We start from the raw sequence: 20,679 nt of genomic DNA on the forward strand, positions 1-20,679 counted from the left end.
TCTGATTTACTTTGTTCCCATAACAACCCTGACTGGTGAGGTTTCATATTCCCATTTCACAGATGGAAACTTTGAGGCTCAGAGGAAGGAAGTGACTTATCCGAGGAGCGAGATAACAAAAGAGTGTCAGAGAAAGGCCAAGGAGACAGAGAGACAGGGACAGAGGACTCTCTCTCTGGGACCCCCAGGATGTCTGTTGTCCGGTCCCAGCCCTGGTCAGAGACAGTTCCATGGACACCATGCCCCTTGGCTCTTCCCTTCTCCAGGGTACAAGCCTCCCATATTTCCAGGTTCAGGACAGTTGATTTGATGGCGACTGTGGCTGAGTCCCTAAAGGTGGCAGGAAGCCCAGACCAGGAGCAAGCGGCTGTGGGGTCATGGGCTCCAGGTTGGCCTAAGGCCATGACTCCCCCCGAAGTCTAGCTAACCCTTCTCCAAATGCCCAGGACAGTGGGTGGCCAATGCTTACCTGGGTCCCAGCTGCCCACTCTCTGCTGCCCACCAGCCTGGGTGCAGCTGCCACCTGCACGGAGGGCTCTGGAAGCTGGGGTCGCGGGTCTGGGACAATCTGTAGACACACGTCTCCTTTTCCTCTGTTTTGCTCCAAAGCTTGCTCTGAGGGTCTCTCTGGGTCTTTCAGTTTTTCACTGTGTGACTCTCTCTCTCCGTCTCAGTCTCTTCCTTTCTTTCCTACCGAGGTCGGCTGCCCAGCCAGCACTGCTGCCCTCTCCTCTGCACTCCAGGGCCTTCCCCCAGGAGGCGGAGCCAGAGGGCCCTCCAAGGTCTAGGTGCCATGACATCAGTGTGGGAGGCGGGTTGTGCTGTCCAGGGCTCTGTGCAGAGCACTGGCCACCCAATGGGAGGCAGGGCACGGGGGTCTCTTGCGGCTGTGCTGTGACCAGCGTGGGACCCTGGCTGGGGCCACCCAACTTGGCCTCATCTGCTTCCTGTCACTTAGAGAGACACCACCTGCTCTCTCAGCACCAGGCAGGAAACCATGTCCGGATCCCGACTTGCTCACTGATTTGCTGAGTCTCAGCCTCTGCTTGCCCTCCGCTAAGCCTATTTTCTCCTCTGCAAGTGGCTGCTGGAAACTCGGAGAGGAAAAGACCAGGCAGGGCAGGAGGTTGCAAGACCTACATTCTAGTCCTTTCTCCCTTGTCCCTGTACACTACGACCCTTGCCCCAGACCGCTCCCCGAGGGCTCCCCTCAGATGTGCCCCCTGAAACTCATCACTTCACCACCGCCCCACAACCTGTTGTGGGCTGCAGGGACAGGGCGGGGAGGGGGGTGGGCAGGTGGGAGGGTGGGAGGGGGAGATCTGTGTTGTCTATAATTATCCAGGAAACTTTCTCAAACCAGCTGACTTGGAGCAACCCTGCATGTTCCAGGGACACATACAAATTGAAGTAAAATGTGTGGTTTGAAGGGCGGAGGGAGATAAACAAGGAGAAGTAAACAAGATGTTTGTTATTAGCGTGGCAAAGAAAGTCACATCGAGGATGCCCGGCTGAGATCCAGCACTTCCTTGTCACCACCCTCTGCCTACACCCACCCTGGCAGCTGCCCTGTCCCTGTGGGCCTCTCCAAGGGCATCTCTAGGCCTGGGCGGAGAGAGGCCTTCCTTCGATCCCCAGCTTCTGTAACTGGGGCAGGACTGTAGGGAAAGGGCCACCCCAAAGAACGGGGTGTCCCCACACTCTTGCAGGACCAGCGGTCCAAGTGAGCCCCCTGCTGGGCACAGGCATGGCTGCCCTACAGCACCCCCTTGGGAGCAAGGCTGAGCATCCAGCCTCTGCCTGAAACAGCAGGTGGGAGGTGACAGTGGGATGATTCAGCTTCTGCAGGGGCCAGGGCTCCCTCTGATCTGACAATCCTGACCCCTGAAGACCCTGGGCTGCTGGAGCATGCTGGGCTGGGTGTTCTGACAGGAGTTGCTCTGGAACACGGTCTCAACTCCTGAACTCATGCCTGCCATAGACAGGTACCTACCACTCCTCCAATCACCTCCCTTGCTGAGCCTCCCAGGCTGGGCAGGCAAGTGGTGTCAGCCCTACACAGCCGAGGAAAGTAAGCCCTGGAGAGGCACGTGATGTCCAGGGCAGAACGCAGGTCTGAGCTGTGAGGGATGGGCGTGGAGTGGTGGGGAGTACACGGGTATGCAGTGATTTCCAGGTATCAAAATAGCCATCATTTATTCAGCACCCGCTAGGGTCCAGGCTCTATGCTAAGGTGGGCACAGAATTCCTAATGTTCTTTTCTCACCGTCCTATGGGAAAATCTAGGAAATGGCCTTAATTCATTTCCTTTTCTCCCACTCCCCAACCCAACTCAGCCATTACTGAGTCATCTCTAAAATTTATCTTAACCATTGCTCCACACTGCCACTCCTGGCTTCCTGGCTCAGGCTGCCCACTCGGGTCTCCCCACATCCATTTGTGCCCCCAGAAGCCCATCTCCTCTGTCCGAGGCCCTTCACGTGGCTGCCTCCCTCTATTTCACAATTGGATCAGGACTAGGCCTTCCATCCTCTCCCACACCGCCCTACCAGTAATTCTCTGCGTGGTGTTTGTCTGGATCAGAGTATTTCTGTTATCTTCCCCACCAGTCTGCAAAGTGCCTCACAGCAAGGGCTGTGGCTGGTTCCCTGCATCCCTAGTATCTGGGATGGGTCTTAGGACAGATCAGCTGAGGGAACCACTGAATGAACCCAATGATCCCAGCTCACAAACGCACTGGGCAGGCAGTGGGGTCCAGCCTCAGCTGTAACGCCTGAGTCCTCCCTCTCGTCTCTCTGACCACAGAACAGTCACCCAGGCCTGGGAAATATTCCCTCCATTGTCCCTTACTCCCAGAGAGACACACAGACACAGGAAGATCTTTCTGGCATTGTGGTAACATTTATTCTGAGAACAGGACAAGTCTCTACTCACCGACCCCACAATAGGCCCTGAAGGGAGCAAACCCAGAGAGGGTGGGATGGATCCGAGGCCCTGCCCATCTGCAAATGGGGACTTGGAGGCACCTGTGGCCTGAAGGTGCATCAGGGAACAGAGCAATTGTTCTCCTCATCCATCATCCAGTCCCAGCCTGGAAGAACTCGGACCTCATCTGCCTTGTCCCCAGGGCCTCCTGGGGACCAGGGATTTCCGCATAGCCAGGAGCCAGCCTGGCCCATGCAGAGGGGCTGCCGAACAAACTGTTGGTGGAGGTTCAGGGCCCCGTCCCCAGGCTGAAGCCCACACAGGTCGGCCAGATTGTCCTGATTCGTCCCCATACCCCAGGTAGACGTGGCTGAGCAAAGACCCACGTGTCAGCCCCAGAGGCCCCAAGCAGGCTCATGCAGCCTCTCCACCCTGATTCAGGAGTGTTCATTCGAAACAGATATTGAGAAGTGATTACATGAGTGTGTACAATGTGCACGCATACAGAGAGAGATACACAGAGAAAGAGTATGATTTTGCCCTTATTCAGCACTTGTTAGTAAGACTGCTGACAAACAAGTATCGTTGGCCCCACTTTGCAGAAGGGGGAAATCGAGGCACAGGAGGTTTGAGTGACTTGCTCCTGGTCCTGGGCAGAGTCCTGGCCCCAGGCCCAGGTTCCTGAGGGGAAGTCCGGGATTTTCCAGGAGCCCTCTTGTTTTTGTGTTCAGTTCCTGGCGCAGGGCCAGGACACAAGAGCGGAGCCAACCACCAAGGAGGCAAAGTCAAAAATCCAGCACCTCCAACCAGGACACTGGACCAAACAGCCAGATCTGGAGCTGAAAATCCAGGTTCCCAAATGAATTCCCAGCAAGACCACAGGAATTCTTGTTCTTGAACCAGATGAACTTTCTCGTTTGCGTCGCTTGGTCAGGAGCCCAAGGAGGGCACCGAAGAGACCCTAAGCGGGTCACGGTATCAACATTTGCCACGAACACAGTTGCTGTCAGCTTGCAAACATTCTAAACACCCTCTGCATCCATCTCCAGACCTCCTCTGAGAGGGTATGACTTCTCCTTTTCTCTCCCCAAGCGGAATCAAAATAAAATCAGAGGACCATAAGAATTGAAGTTTAAGAAGAAAAAAGGGGTTCAGGCTTTCACTTTTCCTTTAAAAACCCCTGGTTAAAACTGAGAGCTTTAAAACAGAGAGAATAAAAATGCTGAGGAATAAAAGGAACATTTTGGTCTGGCCAGCAAGAGAGCTGTGGCCTCATTGGCTGTGTGTTGGGGGGAATGTTGGTGGAGGAGTCTATGGTCAGGCGATGGGTTTACCGTATATTCTGCCAAGCCCAGTGGGTGACCTGACCCTGCTGGACCTGCCATCACCATCCCAGAGTCCCTTCTCCCAGGAAAGCTCAGGTCTTACAGTAGAAGGGGGCCTGAGAGCATATGCCTCCCCCTTAGGTCCCCACGTCCCCCCACCCCAGCCCCTGGCCACTAAACCAGGCACACTCCTTCCAGCATCAGGACAGTGAAGACAGGAAACGCCCTTCCTCTCCATCACTGCCACCAACTCTCTAGGGATCTTAAACCAGAGGCTAGAGATAAAATCAGAACCTAGAATGAGAAGGTAGCTACAGCTCTCTGAGCATCTGGGCATCTGCCTGAGGGACCCGAGAGCAGAGATGAGGCTCAGAATGGACACCGGGTCTCCCAGAGCTGCAGCAGGGGTCCAGCTCCACCTGGGGTCTCATGGGCATTGCTTAGTCACTTGGGAAATCTCTATGGAATAAATAAATGGATGGGTGGGTGGACAGGATTAGAGAATGAACAAATGTCACCTGCACATTTCCCCAATTCCAGCCTGAGCAGGAACCCAGCAAGAGCCAATAGTCCTCTCAAGGTGGCTAGAAAAGCAGGTGTAGGTGACAGGGAAAGCAAGGTCTAGGACACTGGAGTGGGCCCCGGACAGGAAGGGCAAGAGTGGGGCTTGGGATATGGCAGTTTGTGTGTAAACAAGTGACATCTTCTTGGCACTCCGTTGGCAGACAGCAGAGCCTTGGGAATACATTTTGAATGGATAGAGTTCCTTAGCAGTGATAACAGTTGGGGTAAGTAAGGAGGGCTATTTTAAATCTCAGGCAAGAAGACTCCTCCATAAGAAAGTAATGCTTTGGGATCCTCAGGACACTGAAGCCCAGAGAGGGGCAGACACTTCCCAAGGTCACACAGCAAGTCAGTAGAAAATCTGAAAAAAGGACCCCAGCATCCTGGATTCCAGGAGAATCCCTGGCCTGGTTGGGGACATGCAGGTGATGGTGAGAACTGTGGGGGCCAGGTAGGTGGGCAGATATCAGACAGCTGTGAGGGAGGCACTACTGAGGACATGCACAGCAATGGTCCCTGGCAGGTCGCTGGGCTGCCGACTATTTCGGTCTCGGAGGTGGAGGGTGTGCAGGGCTTGGAGGTCATCTGGGTCAGCCTTCAGGTGCACCTGGCCCAGGAACTCGTCCTTCAGGACTCGGTGGTTCCATATCTGGGAGAAGACAGAAGATCGTGGGGCCCTCTCCAAGACCAGGAGTTGGGGTGCTCGTGCTGGTGACAGGGCCTTGAATCCCTTTCCTGCAGTGCCAGTCTGGCTGAGCAAAAGGAGCCCTGCATTGCCTCTGCCTCACCATGAACCTTGGGCAAGTTTCTGCCCCTTCCAGAGCCTCAGACTTCCTCCCTTGTCAAAGCTCCCTTCCATGTAGAAAGTTAAGTCTGTTACTCTTAGCTCTACTATCGACCTTGGGTGACCTTAAAAAGTGATAGAACCCACCCCCACCCCCCCGCCTTGGTTTCCCATCTTTAATATGAGGGTATCAATAGCCCCTAATTGTCCCATGGCCCCAACATGCATGGGTCTGTGATTGGATCCAGTGGGACCCAATGTCTGGAAAACCTACAGTGCCTCACCTCCCCACCCCCTGGGATACCTGAGTGGTTGTTTACAGATGGTTTCTCACCCTGAGAGGTGCTGGCCTGGACCCAGGAGACAGAGGGCTTCCTATTAATGAGCTCAGAATTCTCATCTACCGGCCACCTTGGCCTGAGGGGGGAAGGAAGCCCAGGCACAGGAGCCTGGTTTTCTGATTCTGCTCTCAGGACGCCACCCCACCACATGCCATCTCAGCGCAATTTTTCGAGATGGACCCACCTACAGGGGAATTTAAGGAACAACTCCCAAGGCTTTGGGGCAAGGTCGGCAGAGATGACCACTGTCCATGAGCAAGGGACTGACCCTACTGGGTCTCAGAATCACACCAGCTAATCCAACTCACCCACCCCACAGAGGGGACTCTGGGGTACCAGGAGGGCAGGCAAGAGAACTCCCAAGAGCACATCGTGTCATGAACAGAGTGGGAACCAGAACCGAGCATTCCTGGGTCCCCGCCATAGGCTCTGCCACCGAGTCCAGCTCCTCTAATGGGGACGCATCAGGTTAGGGGCACAGGAGCGGCCCAGGGACATGCAGGCCCACCTGGACGGTGATGGGCTGGCCCGGCTTCTTGCGGTAGAAGATGCCTTTCACGTTGTACTCGGGCGACGAGGTGCCCTTCTGCACTGCCGAGCGGACTTTGTCCCCCTCACACTTGATGATCACATAAGAGTCAGCCCCTGGAGAGACAAAGGGGCGATGGGTGAGGGTGGGGGCGAGGGCACGGCCCGCATGGGACAGACGTCTGGGAGGTGAAATTGCCTCCCAGAGTAGAAGCCTGGGCTCATAGATTCAGGAGAAAGGAGATTAGAGCCTGATTCGCTTTCTGACTTCCAGAGACAGGAGGGGACACACTGGTCATCTCCGGCCTCCAGGCCTTTACCCATGCTGTTCCCCCTTCTGCCCTACTTGCCTTCACCACACTCCTACCTTAACACCTCAGCCTGGAGAGAGGCCACTCCCTCCAAGAAGCCCTCCCTGAGCCCTCCCTCCCAGCTGCCTGTCCCTCTGCCTAACATTCCCACCACACTGGAAGCCGCCCAAGAGCAGGAGGCAGAGCCTGTTCCTGTCTGAGCGCCCGCTTCATCCCAGGGCTGGGCCCGAGGAGACATCAGGGAAGGTTTGCTCATTAGCTGAGCAAGAGCAGGAAAGGTCTGGAGGCTGGGTGTCTGAGGCTGGGGTGGGGGAGGAGACATGGGGCAACCTCCGAGGGTGGTGGTGGTGGGGGAGGCGGGATTTTCCTGTCGAGCGCACCTGTTGGGGAATCCTTGAGACCAGCAGCCCCCAGGACATGCACCTGTGTCACCTGCTGAGGGTAGCCACACAGCGAGCTCCAGCAGGAATGGGGGGGCTCATCCAGGCACAGCTCTCTGGTACAGGGCAGAGGAGAAAAGGGGGGAGTCACAGAGCGAGGCCAGGAAGATGAAAGGTGAGGGGGTTTCAAGAAGTGGGGAGGGGGAAAGGAGCCATCTTTAGTCCAGACATTGCTTTTCCTGGGCAAACCCCCAGGGTTTCCTGCTGCTCTATCGCCACCCAAGGGTGCTCCCTCCTTCCCCAAGGGAAAAGCAATTTATTGAGCACCTAAGGTATGTACCAAGCCCTCTGTGGGGATGTTACAGGAATTATTTTTAATCCTTACAAAGCCCTGGAAGGTAAGTGACTATTATGCCCATTTTACAGATTAGGAAGTAGCAGGCTCACTAAAGGAAGGGACTTGCCACAAAGCTGGTGGAGCCTAGGCTGGTGGGATCGAGGTCGACTTATTCCACCACACAAGCTGCTTCCCCGGTCTGGGATGTGGGCAGGCAGTACCAAATCTGGGCTGCCTACCCAGGTGGGAGGGCAGTGTGGGGCTCATTGGGTCTGCACCCCAGTAGGAATGAGGATGGCTTCAGTAGTTCACCTATATTAGTGGTTGCAAGACCTTGGTAAATATCCCCAACTTCAATCCCCAATTCTGATCCATAAAACGGAAGGGTCAGGCCTCCCAGTCGAGTTTCGGGAAGAACAAATGAGGAGAGTGAAAGCTTCTTAGTAAACTGCGAAGTGCTGTGCACATGAGAAGCTGTCCCTTTATGTGGCCAAGAGAGGCTGGCACAAGGAGCAGAGGAAGGGAGAGGGAGGAGATGGGTACTGGTGTCAGCCGGGGAGGCTGGAGGCCTGGGCTCCACGCCTGGGGCAGACACCAACCATCTCAGCCTCAGATTCCAGGCCAGCCCGGTGTGGCCCTCAGCTGCACCCACCCTGGCCCTGAGCCAGCCCCCACGCACCGGCAGTTGGAGGGCACGTCAGTGAAGACTCGGAGCAGGAACTCGCCAGTGTGGCCTGGCTCGAAGGTGGTGGGAATGATGACGTAACGGCCCTCGGGCTGGTCCGTGCGCAGGAAGACGCTGCGTGAGTTGATGTAGATGGAGCTGGCGGCCTTGTGTTGCAGGCTGTGCATGCGGTACTGGCGGTTCTCCTCCACCTGCGGGCAGACGAGGGGCTGGTCACACGGGACCCCCCCACACACACAGCCCCCATCTCAACCTCACTGCTGTGAAAAGAGCGACAGAATCCACTTACATGGAATGCCCAGAAGAGGCCAGTCTACAGTGACAGAGCAGATGAGTGTTTGCCTGGGGCTGGGGTGGGAGGTACGTGGGACTGGGTGATGATGGCTAAAGGGTGGGGGTTTCTTTTTGGGGTGATGACAGTGTTCTAAAATTGATTGTGGCAATAGTTGCACAACTCTGTGAACACACTAAAAGTGACTGAATCGTAAGGTATGTGAATTCTATCTTAATAAAACTTGTTAAATGGGGGTAATAGGAATCCCCCTGATAACAATGTCGGTGGGGTTTCTATCACAATAGGATCAAGTATCACTGTCTGCCCACCCAGGTCGAAGCATGTGTCCACGAGGTGACATCGCCAGTTGGCAGGACACGCTAGACAATTCCTGGAACAAGTGCCATGATAAGCTATAGTTACATCGGTGAAGGTTGTGACATGTCAAAGTCACAACACATCAGCACACAATGAATGGACCGACACAGTGATGAAGAAACCATCATGCCATGACTGAGCATATGAATGTCCGGAACTCAGCTCAGACCACGCGCCTAGCACACCCGTGTGATTTCATTGGGTTCTTGGTGTAGGGCATGGTGTCACGCTATGCTATCGTCACACACAGAGCATCGAATGTGCGGGGGCTCGCAGGTCCCAGGCAGGACAAACAGCCAGTGGCTCTGCCCAGGATGCCTCCTCCATGTGCCCAGAAAGGCCTCCAGCTCAGGGGACCCAGAGCCCTGAGGGAGGGGACAGCAGGGAGCTCCCAGAACCTGGTCCCATCCACCAGAAATCTCCCCCTTCCCCATCCACCCAACAATCCAGGCCTGTGGGTCCAGGGCAGGAAGAAATCAGGCTGAGTGTTCCCCCGGGAGCCAATCCCAGCCGGCTAGGCCCTCTGTGGGTACTGCAAACAGGGCCCATGCCACAGCACACTCTGGCGTCAGCTAACGTGGTCAGGGCAGCAGAGTGACGTCAGTGCCCAAGGTGTTCACCCTCGGGTGCAGGCGGCCCAGACTCCAACTCCCTCGCTCTCCTCACCCGGAGCAGACCTCACCTTGTAGATGTCAAAGCCAATGGCCAGATTTTCACCCTTGCCTTGCTGGCGGGTGGACTGTTTCGGCCGCTGCTGGATGGAGATCAGTACTTCGTCTTCTGGCTTCTTAACGTCAAAGACGTACTGTAGGTGTGGCCGAGGAAGACAGACACCACAGTGAGACCATACTGACAACGGGCTCACTGGGGCCTGGAAGCATGGCCCCGAGCCAGGCCCCAGCTTAGCTGTGTGGGCTTGGGCAAGTCACAGCACCTCTCTAAGCTTCGGTCGCTCACCTGTAAGACAGACCTGCACTGGCTGCCGAGATGAGGGGTAGGAGGACTTGAGTCCGTGGATGCTCAGCTCAGAGCCTGCACGTGCTCAGTGCTCCATGAAGGCACAGCACATGTGAGGACTAGGCAGCTGGCGGGGTCATGACCGAACTGGCTACAGGGGAGAGGTCCGGGGGGGGGGGGGGGCTGGCCAAGCTCCCCTGGAAGGAGCAGCATTATGCATGTGGAAATAAGAGGATTGTGCCCCCAGCTCAGCCTCTACATGTCCCTGTAACTCTAGACAAAACACTCAGTCCTCAGCGCCTGTTACCCCAGTTTTACCAACTGTGGGTCAGATTGTGAGTTTGGGGGTTACATGACCACCCAGAGGAGCCATCCAAGCCCCACTGTGGGTCTCCCCACAGAGGGACAGAATGTGCCCAAGGTCATGCAGGCATCTGTGGCAGGACAGTAGCAAGGGGCCCTGCAGCTGCTCAAAGGACAGGGTGGGGGGCCCTGACAAGGCCCACCTGCGGATTCTGGAAGAAGGTGTCCTTGTGGTTGATGCAGCCCCCACTGCGGTTCTGCCGTGGGTCCTCATGCCGTGTCCAGGCACCGCGCAGTTGGGCCTCCTCCCATGTCTTGTGGATGCTCAGGTACGACGTGTTGATCAGGCGGCATTTGATGATGTCCGTGAAGTATCGGCACACGTCCTCAAAGGTCATCCTGGGCAAAGCGAGGGGCTGAGCCGGGCAGGCCTGGGCTGGCCCACCACCCACCGGCCTGCATGCTCTGAACCAGGGCTCACACAATAAATACCAAGCATGGACATGGCGTCACATGGACCCTTCACGTCTCTTTTGGTGTGTTTCCTGATTTGTAAGTTGAGAATTAATTTAACAACAATTGCCTATCTCACAGAGTTGGTGTAGGAATTAACTAATGCAGTAAAAGCTTGTCATACAACTTCCAGCAGACAAAAGGAGTTGGCAAAGGCTGGCTATTACACTGGGGGTGCCAAAAAATGTATATAAGTAGACATTTTGTCAACGTTGCTGAAGCAGTAGTTCGCCGTAATCAGAAGTGTCTGGACGCTGATGGTTAACCACTTTGAGCACCTCTTGTGATTGTAGAAGTCAAATGTGACATGTATTCATCTTTTGTTATCCACATATATTAAGTATTACAATTTTAACACAGTTTTCCTTTCTTAAAATGTGTGTACATTTTTTTGGCACCCTCTGTAGTATGAAGAACTAACACGTGCAACCCTTCACAGTTTATGAAAGATATTTCCATCCATTATCTTCTTCCATGGCTGTTGTGAGGCCTGAATAAACTGGTGGCAAGAACCCCTTGGAAAATGTGCTACGTACACCTCCAGGAGCCTGGGTGGAGAAGGGGGAGTGGCCACCCCCCTTCAAATGTGCACACATGTGAGAACATGCACATATATGCACCAAATGTGAGCATATATGAGACAGGCCTTAGGGAGAAGCCTTTTCCACTGATGAGGGATTTCTACTGCTGTTTTAATTCAAGCCCTGAGCCAGATTGGGACAGTGCATCTCATCCCCAGGAGCCGAGACCAGAGGGCCTGGGGGTCCTCCTGCAGGGGGCTCCCTTGACACCCACAGCAGGGGTCCTCACTGGGGTGCTAAGGTCACTGCCATCTGCCTCTGGGTCTGCCAGGGGCCCTCACTGTATCCACCACACACAGGGTACCCAGTACCCCTCCAGGAAGTAGATGAGTCTCCAAATCAAGTGTCCTGCTGAAGAATGACACTGATCCTGGCACACGGTTGGGACTAAATGAAGGGGGATGGATGCAGGATGAGTTGATGCAGGAATCACTGGGCTCTAAGTGACATTGCTGCCATCTTCTCAGCCCACCCCACACCCAGGTGCCTCCCTAAACTCACTCTTCCCAAACGTGGTGCGCTCTCTGACCTCTGCACTGGGTCTCTCTCCCCGCCCACCAACGGCTCTCTGCACCCCAAGTCTCAGCTTAGGAGGCAGCACCCCTGTGAGGCCTTTCCTCTCCCCTACCTGCGCTGGGAAATCAGGCTGCCCGCATGTCCTCTGTGCTCTGGTCGGTCCCCCACCTGCTGGCATCCTGGCCTAGTTGCCAAGGGGTCAGCCCAGTTTCCAGAGCAGCCTAGGGTCCCTGAGGTGGGCAGAGGGGGCTGTGGAGATGACAGGGCCGCCCAACTCATCTTACAGAGGAGGAAACAAGCTCAGAGAGATGACATGACTTGTCCAAGGTCCACACAGCAGTTGAAGGTGGAGCATTTGCTAGAGCCCTGGTTCCCGCCTCCCCATTGGTGCTCCCTGCCCAGCACACAGGAGGTCCTCCCTTAGCCCTGGACACCCGGCTGGGGAGAGAGCACTCACCAGAACTCGCCATCATCCTGCACGGTCACACCCATCTTCTCCCGCTCACTTTTGCTCACCTTCTGCCACTCCTCTGAGCTGGAATGTGAGCACGGGGGAGGGGAGAGAAGGAGAGTAAGTGGAGGGACCCACCAGGGCCACCTTGGCCAGGGCAAGGAGAATGAGGGATGCTTGGCACTTGGGCTCCATCAGTGTGGGTGTGGTTGGAGGCACCTGAGCCATCCCCAGCCGCTCTCCAAGATGCTCTGTTTGCCCGCTCCCACAGGCAACCGTGGGCTGCTACCATGCCAGGGCCCAGAGGTCTGGGAGCAAAGCTGCAGGCTGGGGGGCAAGACCCTTAGTGGAAGGGCTCCTTTACTGGGGGCCTGTTCTCTGCTCACCCCCATCATCACCTCTGGTGGCCTCCCTCCCTGCTTTTCTCTCCCTTCACTCTCCAGACTAGTCTCTATGTCTGTTCCAGGAATCAGCTCATACCCAGCTCCAGGCCTTTGCCCATGCTGCATCTAGCCCCAGTGCCCAGTCCAGAGTAAATCTCCTCCTAATGTCATCCTCCCCCCAAATCCTTCAGGACCTAGACCGGTGCCACCTCCTCCAGAAAGCACAACACGGTCCTTGTCCAAACCCTCGTACCAGGCCACCCACAGCCTGGGGTTGGCCCTGTGCCTGCACCCCCGTCCCGGGCCTCACGTGTCGCTCCAAGGCCCGTTCCACTCCCGCTCGCCCCAGGGGTTGCGCAGGCGGATCATGTCCAGCTTCTCCGACTTGAAGAAGGCCAGCAATCCGTGGCCCAGGCGCACCTTGCGCACATCGGTGATGGCATAGGCGTGGCCCTTCACCAGGCCACAGGCCAGGCGGGCCTCCATGTCTGCCGCTGTCACTGCCTGCGGGAGGACACAGCTGCTCAGAGGCAGTGCAGTCAGACTCCGCCTGAAGCCAGAGAGCCACACTCACTGCCCCCTACAGGACGCGGAGGGAATGGCAGGCCCGCACACAGGGGAGACCTGGTTCCGGTGCTTAGGAACTGAGCTCAGTGTTCAATGGCCTTTTACAAAGCCTCTGGGAGCAGCAGTGTGGAGAAAATGAAGGCACCTGCAGTGGGGTCGGCCCAGGGGTGTATTGGAGTCTACTAGCACTGGCTCAATTTTGCAAGCTGGCTGCTGAAATGTTAGCTTGACATCAGCCATGGTGGGAGTATTTACACCACAGAAATCAGCAAGTGCTACAAATCAGGGCTTTTCATTTTTCCAGAAAGCCAGTTTATGAACATACCACTGGGTCAGCCAAACCTAGGTTAAAATTCTGCCTTCACTGAGACCCAGCTTTCCCACCCAAAACATGAGCAATTAATGAAATAAGACTCTTGAAGCGCCCAGGCCTGTGCCAGCAGGCAGTTGGGGCTTCCTCTCCTCTTTCAGTCACCTCAGAGCTTGTGATGCCTCCAACCTTGACTTGGGGACACTCAGATGCATAGACATCCATTACCCCAATATGAGAGGGCCGGAAAAGGGGGATGCTGGTGAAACAACGTGGGCAGGGCATTTCATAATGTAGGGGGCTTGGGGCTTGTGGGCTTGTACCTTCCCACTGCTCCCCTCCCCCCACGAGGCTGAGAGTCTGGATGTATGAGCCAAGCTGGGCAAGGGCTCTGCCTGGGATGCCACAGCCACCTCTGCCCCCCTCTGCCCCCAATCAGGGTTGATGAAGGGGAGGGGCCGCCTCTGGGGTCTGGCTCTGTGTTCTCACCTTGATAGAGGCACTGATGAGGCCTCCCCGGCTATGCACCTTCAACACCCGCTCAAAGAGCTGGTTCCTCTTGGCCTCGTCATTGGTGAGGTCACTCTCAGTCAGGTCAATGGGCTCGGAAATGCCACCTGTGAAGTCCACCAGCGCATCCGCCGTGTTGCCTCCATCCAGGGCCTGGTAACAGCCCGCCAGCCTAGGGAGCAATGTGGAAAGAATTCCCAGCTCATGCATTCCAGCTGGTCTAAATCCTTCACGTTATAGGGGAGAGTTTTGAGACTCAGAGAGGTCAAGCAAACTGCTAAGGTCACACAGCAGGCCACAGCAGAGCCACCACTAGAACCCAGGTCTCTGACTGCCAGGCCAACAGTTGTCCCACTAAACTATACCACTTTATCACTCAAATTCCCCTGAGTGGCTCTCTCAGAGAAGGAGAGTGATCTGTATCAAGGACCACAGAGACGTAGTAACCACCGGGAGCGGGGTTGCTTTCTTAGGATTAAAAAATGGAACCTGCCAAGGTTGTTTTCTTGGGTTTGTTTTTGATGTTGTGAGTTTTTGTTTTTCTTTTTTCTTTCTGTCACACACACATTGTCCAAGAGACAGACAAAAAGGCCTGGGAGGAGGAAGCAGGCTCTCACAAAGCTCAGCAAACCTTTGCTCGTGCGCATGCTGGGGACCCAGGGGCTGGCACAGAGCAGAAGGAGGTGGTCAGCGAAGACAAAAATGGATGGACAGTCAGTCTGGTAGACAAATGAATGGGTGGACGAAGGGGAGGCCCAGTGAGCAGGGAAGGCTCCATAACCAGCCCAGGCTCAGAGATACCACATTTCCAACAAAGCCTCCATGGAGGGCTTGCAGCTTGGATCTTTGGGAAAGAACCACTGACCTGAATGTGAGTGCTGGCTCTGCCCATGGCTACCTGCAGGAAACTGTCCTGGGCCTCAGTCTTGTCAAGTATAAGTGGGAATAACTATCCCTCCCTATATGGGTTGGTTGTGGGGCTTGACACCCAGGTACCCAGAGGACCTTCAGTGTAAGTCTCCATCCCACCCAGTGTGGGCTTAGCTGGCCATGCCTGGGGAGCCTGGACGCTGAGCACTCTGTGCAACTGTACCAGCCCCTGACATCTCTGTGCCTGGAGCTCTGGCTCGAGGAAAACCCATGCAGAACCCATTAGCAGTGCCACCCCAACCATGCAGCCCCAGCCTGGCCACCCGCCTGCCCACCTACTGCTGGCACCTACTTGGCATAGGCCTTCTCCACCAGGGCACACCAGAACTCGTTTCGGGAGTTGGAGTGGCAGTAGATCAGCTGGTTGTTGACTGTGGGCAGCTGGTCGTCAATGACCACATCCACCCACTCCCCAAAGCGCCAGAAGTGGAAGTGGAAGATGCCCGCATAGGCGTCAGGCTTCTCAGGGTCCCACTCCTGCTCCTTCCAGTCTGGGATGACCTGGATGAGGGGGACAGGATGGGAACACATGGAGGGTGACATCTGGCTTCCTGAAGAAATGGGAGTGCATGCCTCCAGGGACTCAAAATGGAAAGGAATGCCGGGTTCGATTCCCATCTCTGCCATGAACCAATGTAGGATGTGGGCGAATCCTTCTCATCTCTGGGCCTCAGGTTCCCCATCTCTGCAGTGGTTGGAGGCTCTCTTAGGCTTCTTCCAGCTCTAAGATTCTATGAGCTACCCCCTCCCTTCCTCATGCCTCCATCTGCATCTTCCTTGCTCAGAAAAATATCATGCACACCAGTTCCCAAGTGGTGATTGGTGGCACCACCCCCATCCTTCCCCTTCCAGCCTGAGCTGGAGTTGGCAACTGGCCTCCTCCCTTTCCCTCTCTCCATCCGATCAGGCCAGTCTGAGCTCCTACATTCCACTAACATCTGTCTCTTCCTCTCCATCCCCCTGTACTACCCTGGCCTTGTCCCATATCTTCTTGCCCTGGGTCATGGTAACAGCATCAGCAGCCACATCTGCCCCCACCCCACACAGCAGCAGAATGATTTTTCTGATCATGTCACTTCCCTGGAAAATAAGGTCCAAACACCTAAGGTGTTCTGCTCCAAATACCACTTCCCAGACTTGTTTCTCCATCCCCTCCCTGCTCCAGGTTCTTTCCCTGGTCAGGAACTCTGTACCTGCTCTTCCTCCAGCTGATTCTTGCTGTCCTTTAGGGCCTACCCTCCTCCTCCAGGAAGCCCTCCTTGACTCTTCAGACTAGGTCAGGCCCCCTGTCCATGAGTCTCATGGCCTCTGGTACTTTTCTGAGACACTTACTCTAGTTGTAATTAAACAAGTGTGTGATGTTTTGTACAGTTCTGATACTATCACTATCGTGGGAATGTCAGCTCTCTGAGGGCAGGGACACATCAGTCTTGGCTACTGCTATCCCCAAGCACCTAACCCAGGTCCTGGCCCAGAGAGGGTGCTTAATAAACATGCATTAACTGAATGAATAAATTCACAGGCACTGACTGGGACTCCCAACAATATTATTTATGGAGCATCTTGGAAATGTCACCACGTGCCAAGCCTGTGACTGCCATAGGTTCATCTCAGTTTAATTCTCACAAGAATCCCATGAGTAGATGACTGTTACCCATCCTTACTTTACAGATGAGAAAATGGAGGCTCAGAAAGGGCAAGTAACTTATCCAGGATCACACAGCTAGAAAATACACACATCCATTATCAGCGTGGACCACGCTGCCCCCGGCACCATGCTGGCACTGAGGACCCAGATGAATCAGACCTAGTCTCTGCCCTTGGGAGGCTCCCCGTCTGGTGGGAGAGGTGGGCATGGAGGCAAGTGCTGAGGCTGACACAGGGGACATCTGGGCCCGTGGAGAGAAGGGAGTGCTGGGACTGACTGTGCTGGGCCAGCAACAGCTTCTGAGCAGGTGTCCTGAGAGCTGGCAGTGTGTGCCCCCCAAGCAGAAAAGGGCAAATAAAGGCAATTTGGGCAGCAGAAGGTGAACAGGGAGGGGAAAACCCCTCACTCTGCCGAGTCAGGGGGACTGCTATTCCTGCTGAACATGGGACCAGAGGGGCCAGGCCCCGTCAGGACCACGGACTGTTCCTTCTAAAAGAAAACCACTCGCAGTATAGAGGATTGAGTGGTAGTGGGGCACAGGTATCCAGGCTGAGGAGCCAAAGATGCATCAGGAGCCTACAAATCCCAGGACCTGGGACAGCCTGAGCACAGAGACTGCAGCCAAAAGCCATTCCCCAACCCCCATGCTCATTAGAGACGCTTTTGTTTACACTCCTTGTACTATCAACAGGGACATTGGCAAAGAGAAATGCTCCCTAGTGGGACATTGGAGACCAAGAGAATGAAAATGCAAAGCACAGTGAGAGGCACCTCACAGAAGAAGCCTGCTAGGTGCCGGGTGTGGGACCGGCTGCTTACTCCATCACCCTAATCCTCACTGCTATCCTGTGGGGCAATGCTATAGACATCCGTGACAGAGACTGCCCATGGGCACGGGTGAGGGAGGCAGGATTCACACTCAGGGCTTCTGAGCCTGGTGCAGCATCAGGAACCCAGCAAGGGCTTGATACTGGCTGCCCTTTCCCCTTGCCTCCTTTCCATGTCCTTTCTAAGGAAAAACTCTCAGACCAGCCTCTGCCCTGAACCCCAGCACTCTTTCCTACTAAAAATGGGGCATGTGCAGGGTGTGGGTATCATCCCCACTGCACAGACAGGAAGGCTGAGGTCTAGACAGGGCCAAGAGCTGCCCAAGGGCACAGAGTGATGGGGAGGCAGAAGCTGAGAACATTGGCCTGGCCACTACACTCTCCTCCCCTGCTCCTGGCTCTGAAAGCTCTGGACTGCATGCGGACACACGGGGGGGGGGGGGGGGGAGGACGAGGAGCCCCCACAGGGCACAGGGAAGGCCTGCTGGGGCTGCGGGAAGATCATTAGCCAAACCTTGGGCTTGGCTCTGAGCCCTCTGTGGCTCAAGAAGCAGCTAATGAGTCTCCAGGGCCTGGAGATCCGACAGAGATCCCCATGGGCCTGACTTTCCCTTTCTGCATCACAGCCATTGGACCCGGCAGGAGGTGGACCCCAGGCCAGCCTTCTTACCCTTCGGCCCCTCTGTTGCCAGCAGAGTACAAAGCAAGAAAGATAGAACGTCCGGGAAGGAGTACTCCATGGGAATACACACTCAACTCCCTTCCACACCACATCCGGTCATGCTGGAAATCAAGGAAGCAACCAAAGCGCCTGGGGCCACATCAGAGAATCCAGGACCAACCTGAAGAGGCTCCCACTGGCCAAAGGTGGGCCAATCTGAGTAGCAATAAGGATAACAATTTCGATGGATGAAACATATCAAATGTGTGCACATCCGTGAGATCATGATACATAATTAGTCACCATCGGAGGCTGGCAGGGAATCAGCTCATTTTTTTTGAAACTGGACAATTAAGGGAAAGAATGGAAGATCTATCCTGCTTTTTCCACACAGACTGTACCAGAGGGTAACCAATCGCAGATAAAGGGAGGTTGGTATCTGGAGATGAATTCCAGCTAAGAAATTAGAATATCAGACTCCCACTATTTTGCAATCACTGACAAATAATGGATTTATGCAATTATGGCTTCTAACATCACACAAAAGAGAGACAACCAGATAGTATGAGCCTCCTGAGAGAATATTGCCTATGAGGCAGTTGAGCCAAATAAAACTTGTGCCTGAACCTTATCCAGCCTCTAGAGCGACGTCCTAGCTTACAGGAAATGCAGGGCACGGAGAACATACTAAATGACACCATGGAAACAAAGCCAGACACAGTCGTCCCCTTATCCATGGGAGATACATTCCAAGATCCCCAGTTGGTGCCTGAACCCTACACATATTGTGTTGCTTCCTATACATACATACCTATCTGGAGGGCTCCTAGGATCTTCCCTGGGGGATTCCCACGTAGACCCAAGTGGCTGGGCTTAAACGCTGCTGGGGCAGGGGCTGACCCAGAGTCTGCACAGGTTTGTGACAGAGGAGACACTGGGAGGGTCAGAACCCAGGGAGGGAAGCACTGCTCCGGACCCATGTCCAAGTGGGTGTGCATTTACATGCATGTCAGCCTACACGAGTACGTTCACACACATGTGAACATCAGTGTGTGTGTGTGTGTGTGTGTAGGCATAGCACAGAGAGGGAGTTTTTCACACATTTCTGCCTGGGACCCCAGAGGGTCGGCATGAGACATTCCTGAACAAGGCTGCAGGGCTGTGGGCTGAGGGGCTGCAGGTGACGGGGTTTCCTGTGTTACGCGAGTTGGGTGAGGTGAGCCACAAGGCCGCTTGGACTCCTCAAAACCAGAGGGTCCTTGGTTCTGAGCATCTGAAGTTCCTCACTTCTCAGCTTCTGATTCCAAGAGTCTCAAATTCCCGAATTTCAGCTACCATGACTGGAAGAGGCCAGGAAGGTTGGGTGCTACTCCCTGCCTCCTCTGGAGAGCAGGACACTGACACTCGTGTAGGGGGCCCCAGGTATTCCTGTTCACAGGGCAAGGAATGCGCTCAGCCAGATGCTAAGACCTGGGTGGGAACCCCAGCCTTGGGGCTGGCCCCTCCCTCTGGGCTCCCCAGCTATACCGTGAAGGCTAAAGGTATCCTCAGCTGGGCCTTCTGAGCCTGGTGTAGAGAGAGAAGAGAGGATCTCCTCCCAAGACCACTCTCTCTGATCACAGAGCCAGGCCTGGCCCCAGCCTGGCCCTCTACAAGCATCCAGCTGCTGTGTTGCCTTGGGCAACTCACTTCACCTCTCTGAACCCTGTGCTCCTCCGCAGTTAAAAGGTTCAACTAAGACCCTCCTCTCAGAAGAATAGTGAAAAGTGACACCATGTGTCTACAGTGACTGGAGAGTAACAATGAGCAGACGGAGACAGGGTGCCCATGTGCCAGCTTGTGAAGCTCAGCGCGTTACTCACATCTACTCAGTTAACCTTCACCACGACCCTGTGAGGGAGGCACATTATTAGCCCCACCGACAGAAGAGGAAACAGGCCCAGAGCAGTTGCCCAGGGCCACACAGGTGGTCGGTTGGTGGATGAGCACGGCCGGGTCCCTCGCCACCACACACACTGCCTCAGTGGGAGGCAGAAGCTCAGGAAATGGCAGGTATCTTCGCTCTACGGTTTCTCGTGATTTCCAAGGAAAATGGATCATTTCACATTCCCTGTACTCCTCCCGATCCAGTCTCGGGAGTGGAACCAGGCCTGTACTGCTGTCCAGGGGTAGGAAGGAGGAGGACAGGGAGGTGAGACCTGGCTCAGGGCAGTATTTCGGAGCAGGGGTTGTTACCAAGCAAAACTCCAAGTGTGGCCTCTGCAGCAGAGCCTGACCTTGGTCTCTGGGAAGAAGCCGGCCTCTCTTGGGCCTGGGACCACAGGTGGGTGGGGGCATCACCCCTGCCCATCCCAGGGGACCCGTGTCATGTGGTCAGAGGTCCACAGGCCCAGAAGCCTGGTCCACACACACCCTCTGTGACTGTGGGCAGGCCACCTCCTCCTCTGGGCCTGTTATCTCTGTCCAAAACCTGAGTGACCTGGAGAGAAATCACCAGGGGACGGAGCTCTGATGGGCCAAGTGGGGCACTAAGGTGAGACGGCGATGTCCGTCTTAGCTGGTCAGAAGGACAGGGCTGGAAAGGACTTCACCAAACCAAGCAATTCCCTCTGGAAATTCTGAGGCTAGAACAGAGTCAGGGGCTGCCTGAGGACAGGCAGCAAATTGGTGACAGCTGGATGACACCTGGG

The 20,679-nt window shown here is 55.2% G+C and overlaps 1 protein-coding gene across 3 annotated transcripts in view; it reads right to left on the minus strand.

Annotated features, from left to right (window-relative positions):
- Nucleotides 1-2,869: 2,869 nt before the first annotated feature.
- The window catches only part of CAPN5 (calpain 5), a 48,139-nt gene continuing 30,329 nt past the window's right edge, over nt 2,870-20,679 (minus strand). For 2 of the 3 annotated variants that reach the window (XM_074335730.1, XM_019726415.2), the window contains exons 4-13: nt 15,146-15,354; nt 13,903-14,095; nt 12,847-13,040; nt 12,160-12,237; nt 10,296-10,491; nt 9,515-9,637; nt 8,175-8,371; nt 7,159-7,274; nt 6,448-6,584; nt 2,870-5,463 (exon numbers count right to left, since the gene is read on the minus strand). In XM_074335730.1, coding sequence (XP_074191831.1) covers nt 5,281-5,463; nt 6,448-6,584; nt 7,159-7,274; nt 8,175-8,371; nt 9,515-9,637; nt 10,296-10,491; nt 12,160-12,237; nt 12,847-13,040; nt 13,903-14,095; nt 15,146-15,354 — 1,626 coding nt within the window. In that variant the 3' untranslated portion in view covers nt 2,870-5,280. The remainder of the gene's footprint in view (nt 5,464-6,447; nt 6,585-7,158; nt 7,275-8,174; nt 8,372-9,514; nt 9,638-10,295; nt 10,492-12,159; nt 12,238-12,846; nt 13,041-13,902; nt 14,096-15,145; nt 15,355-20,679) is intronic. The other variant, XR_012497476.1, reaches the window with a different exon arrangement.

This window comes from Rhinolophus sinicus, linkage group LG06 (genome assembly GCF_036562045.2).
Source record: "Rhinolophus sinicus isolate RSC01 linkage group LG06, ASM3656204v1, whole genome shotgun sequence".
Lineage (NCBI taxonomy): Eukaryota > Metazoa > Chordata > Mammalia > Chiroptera > Rhinolophidae > Rhinolophus > Rhinolophus sinicus.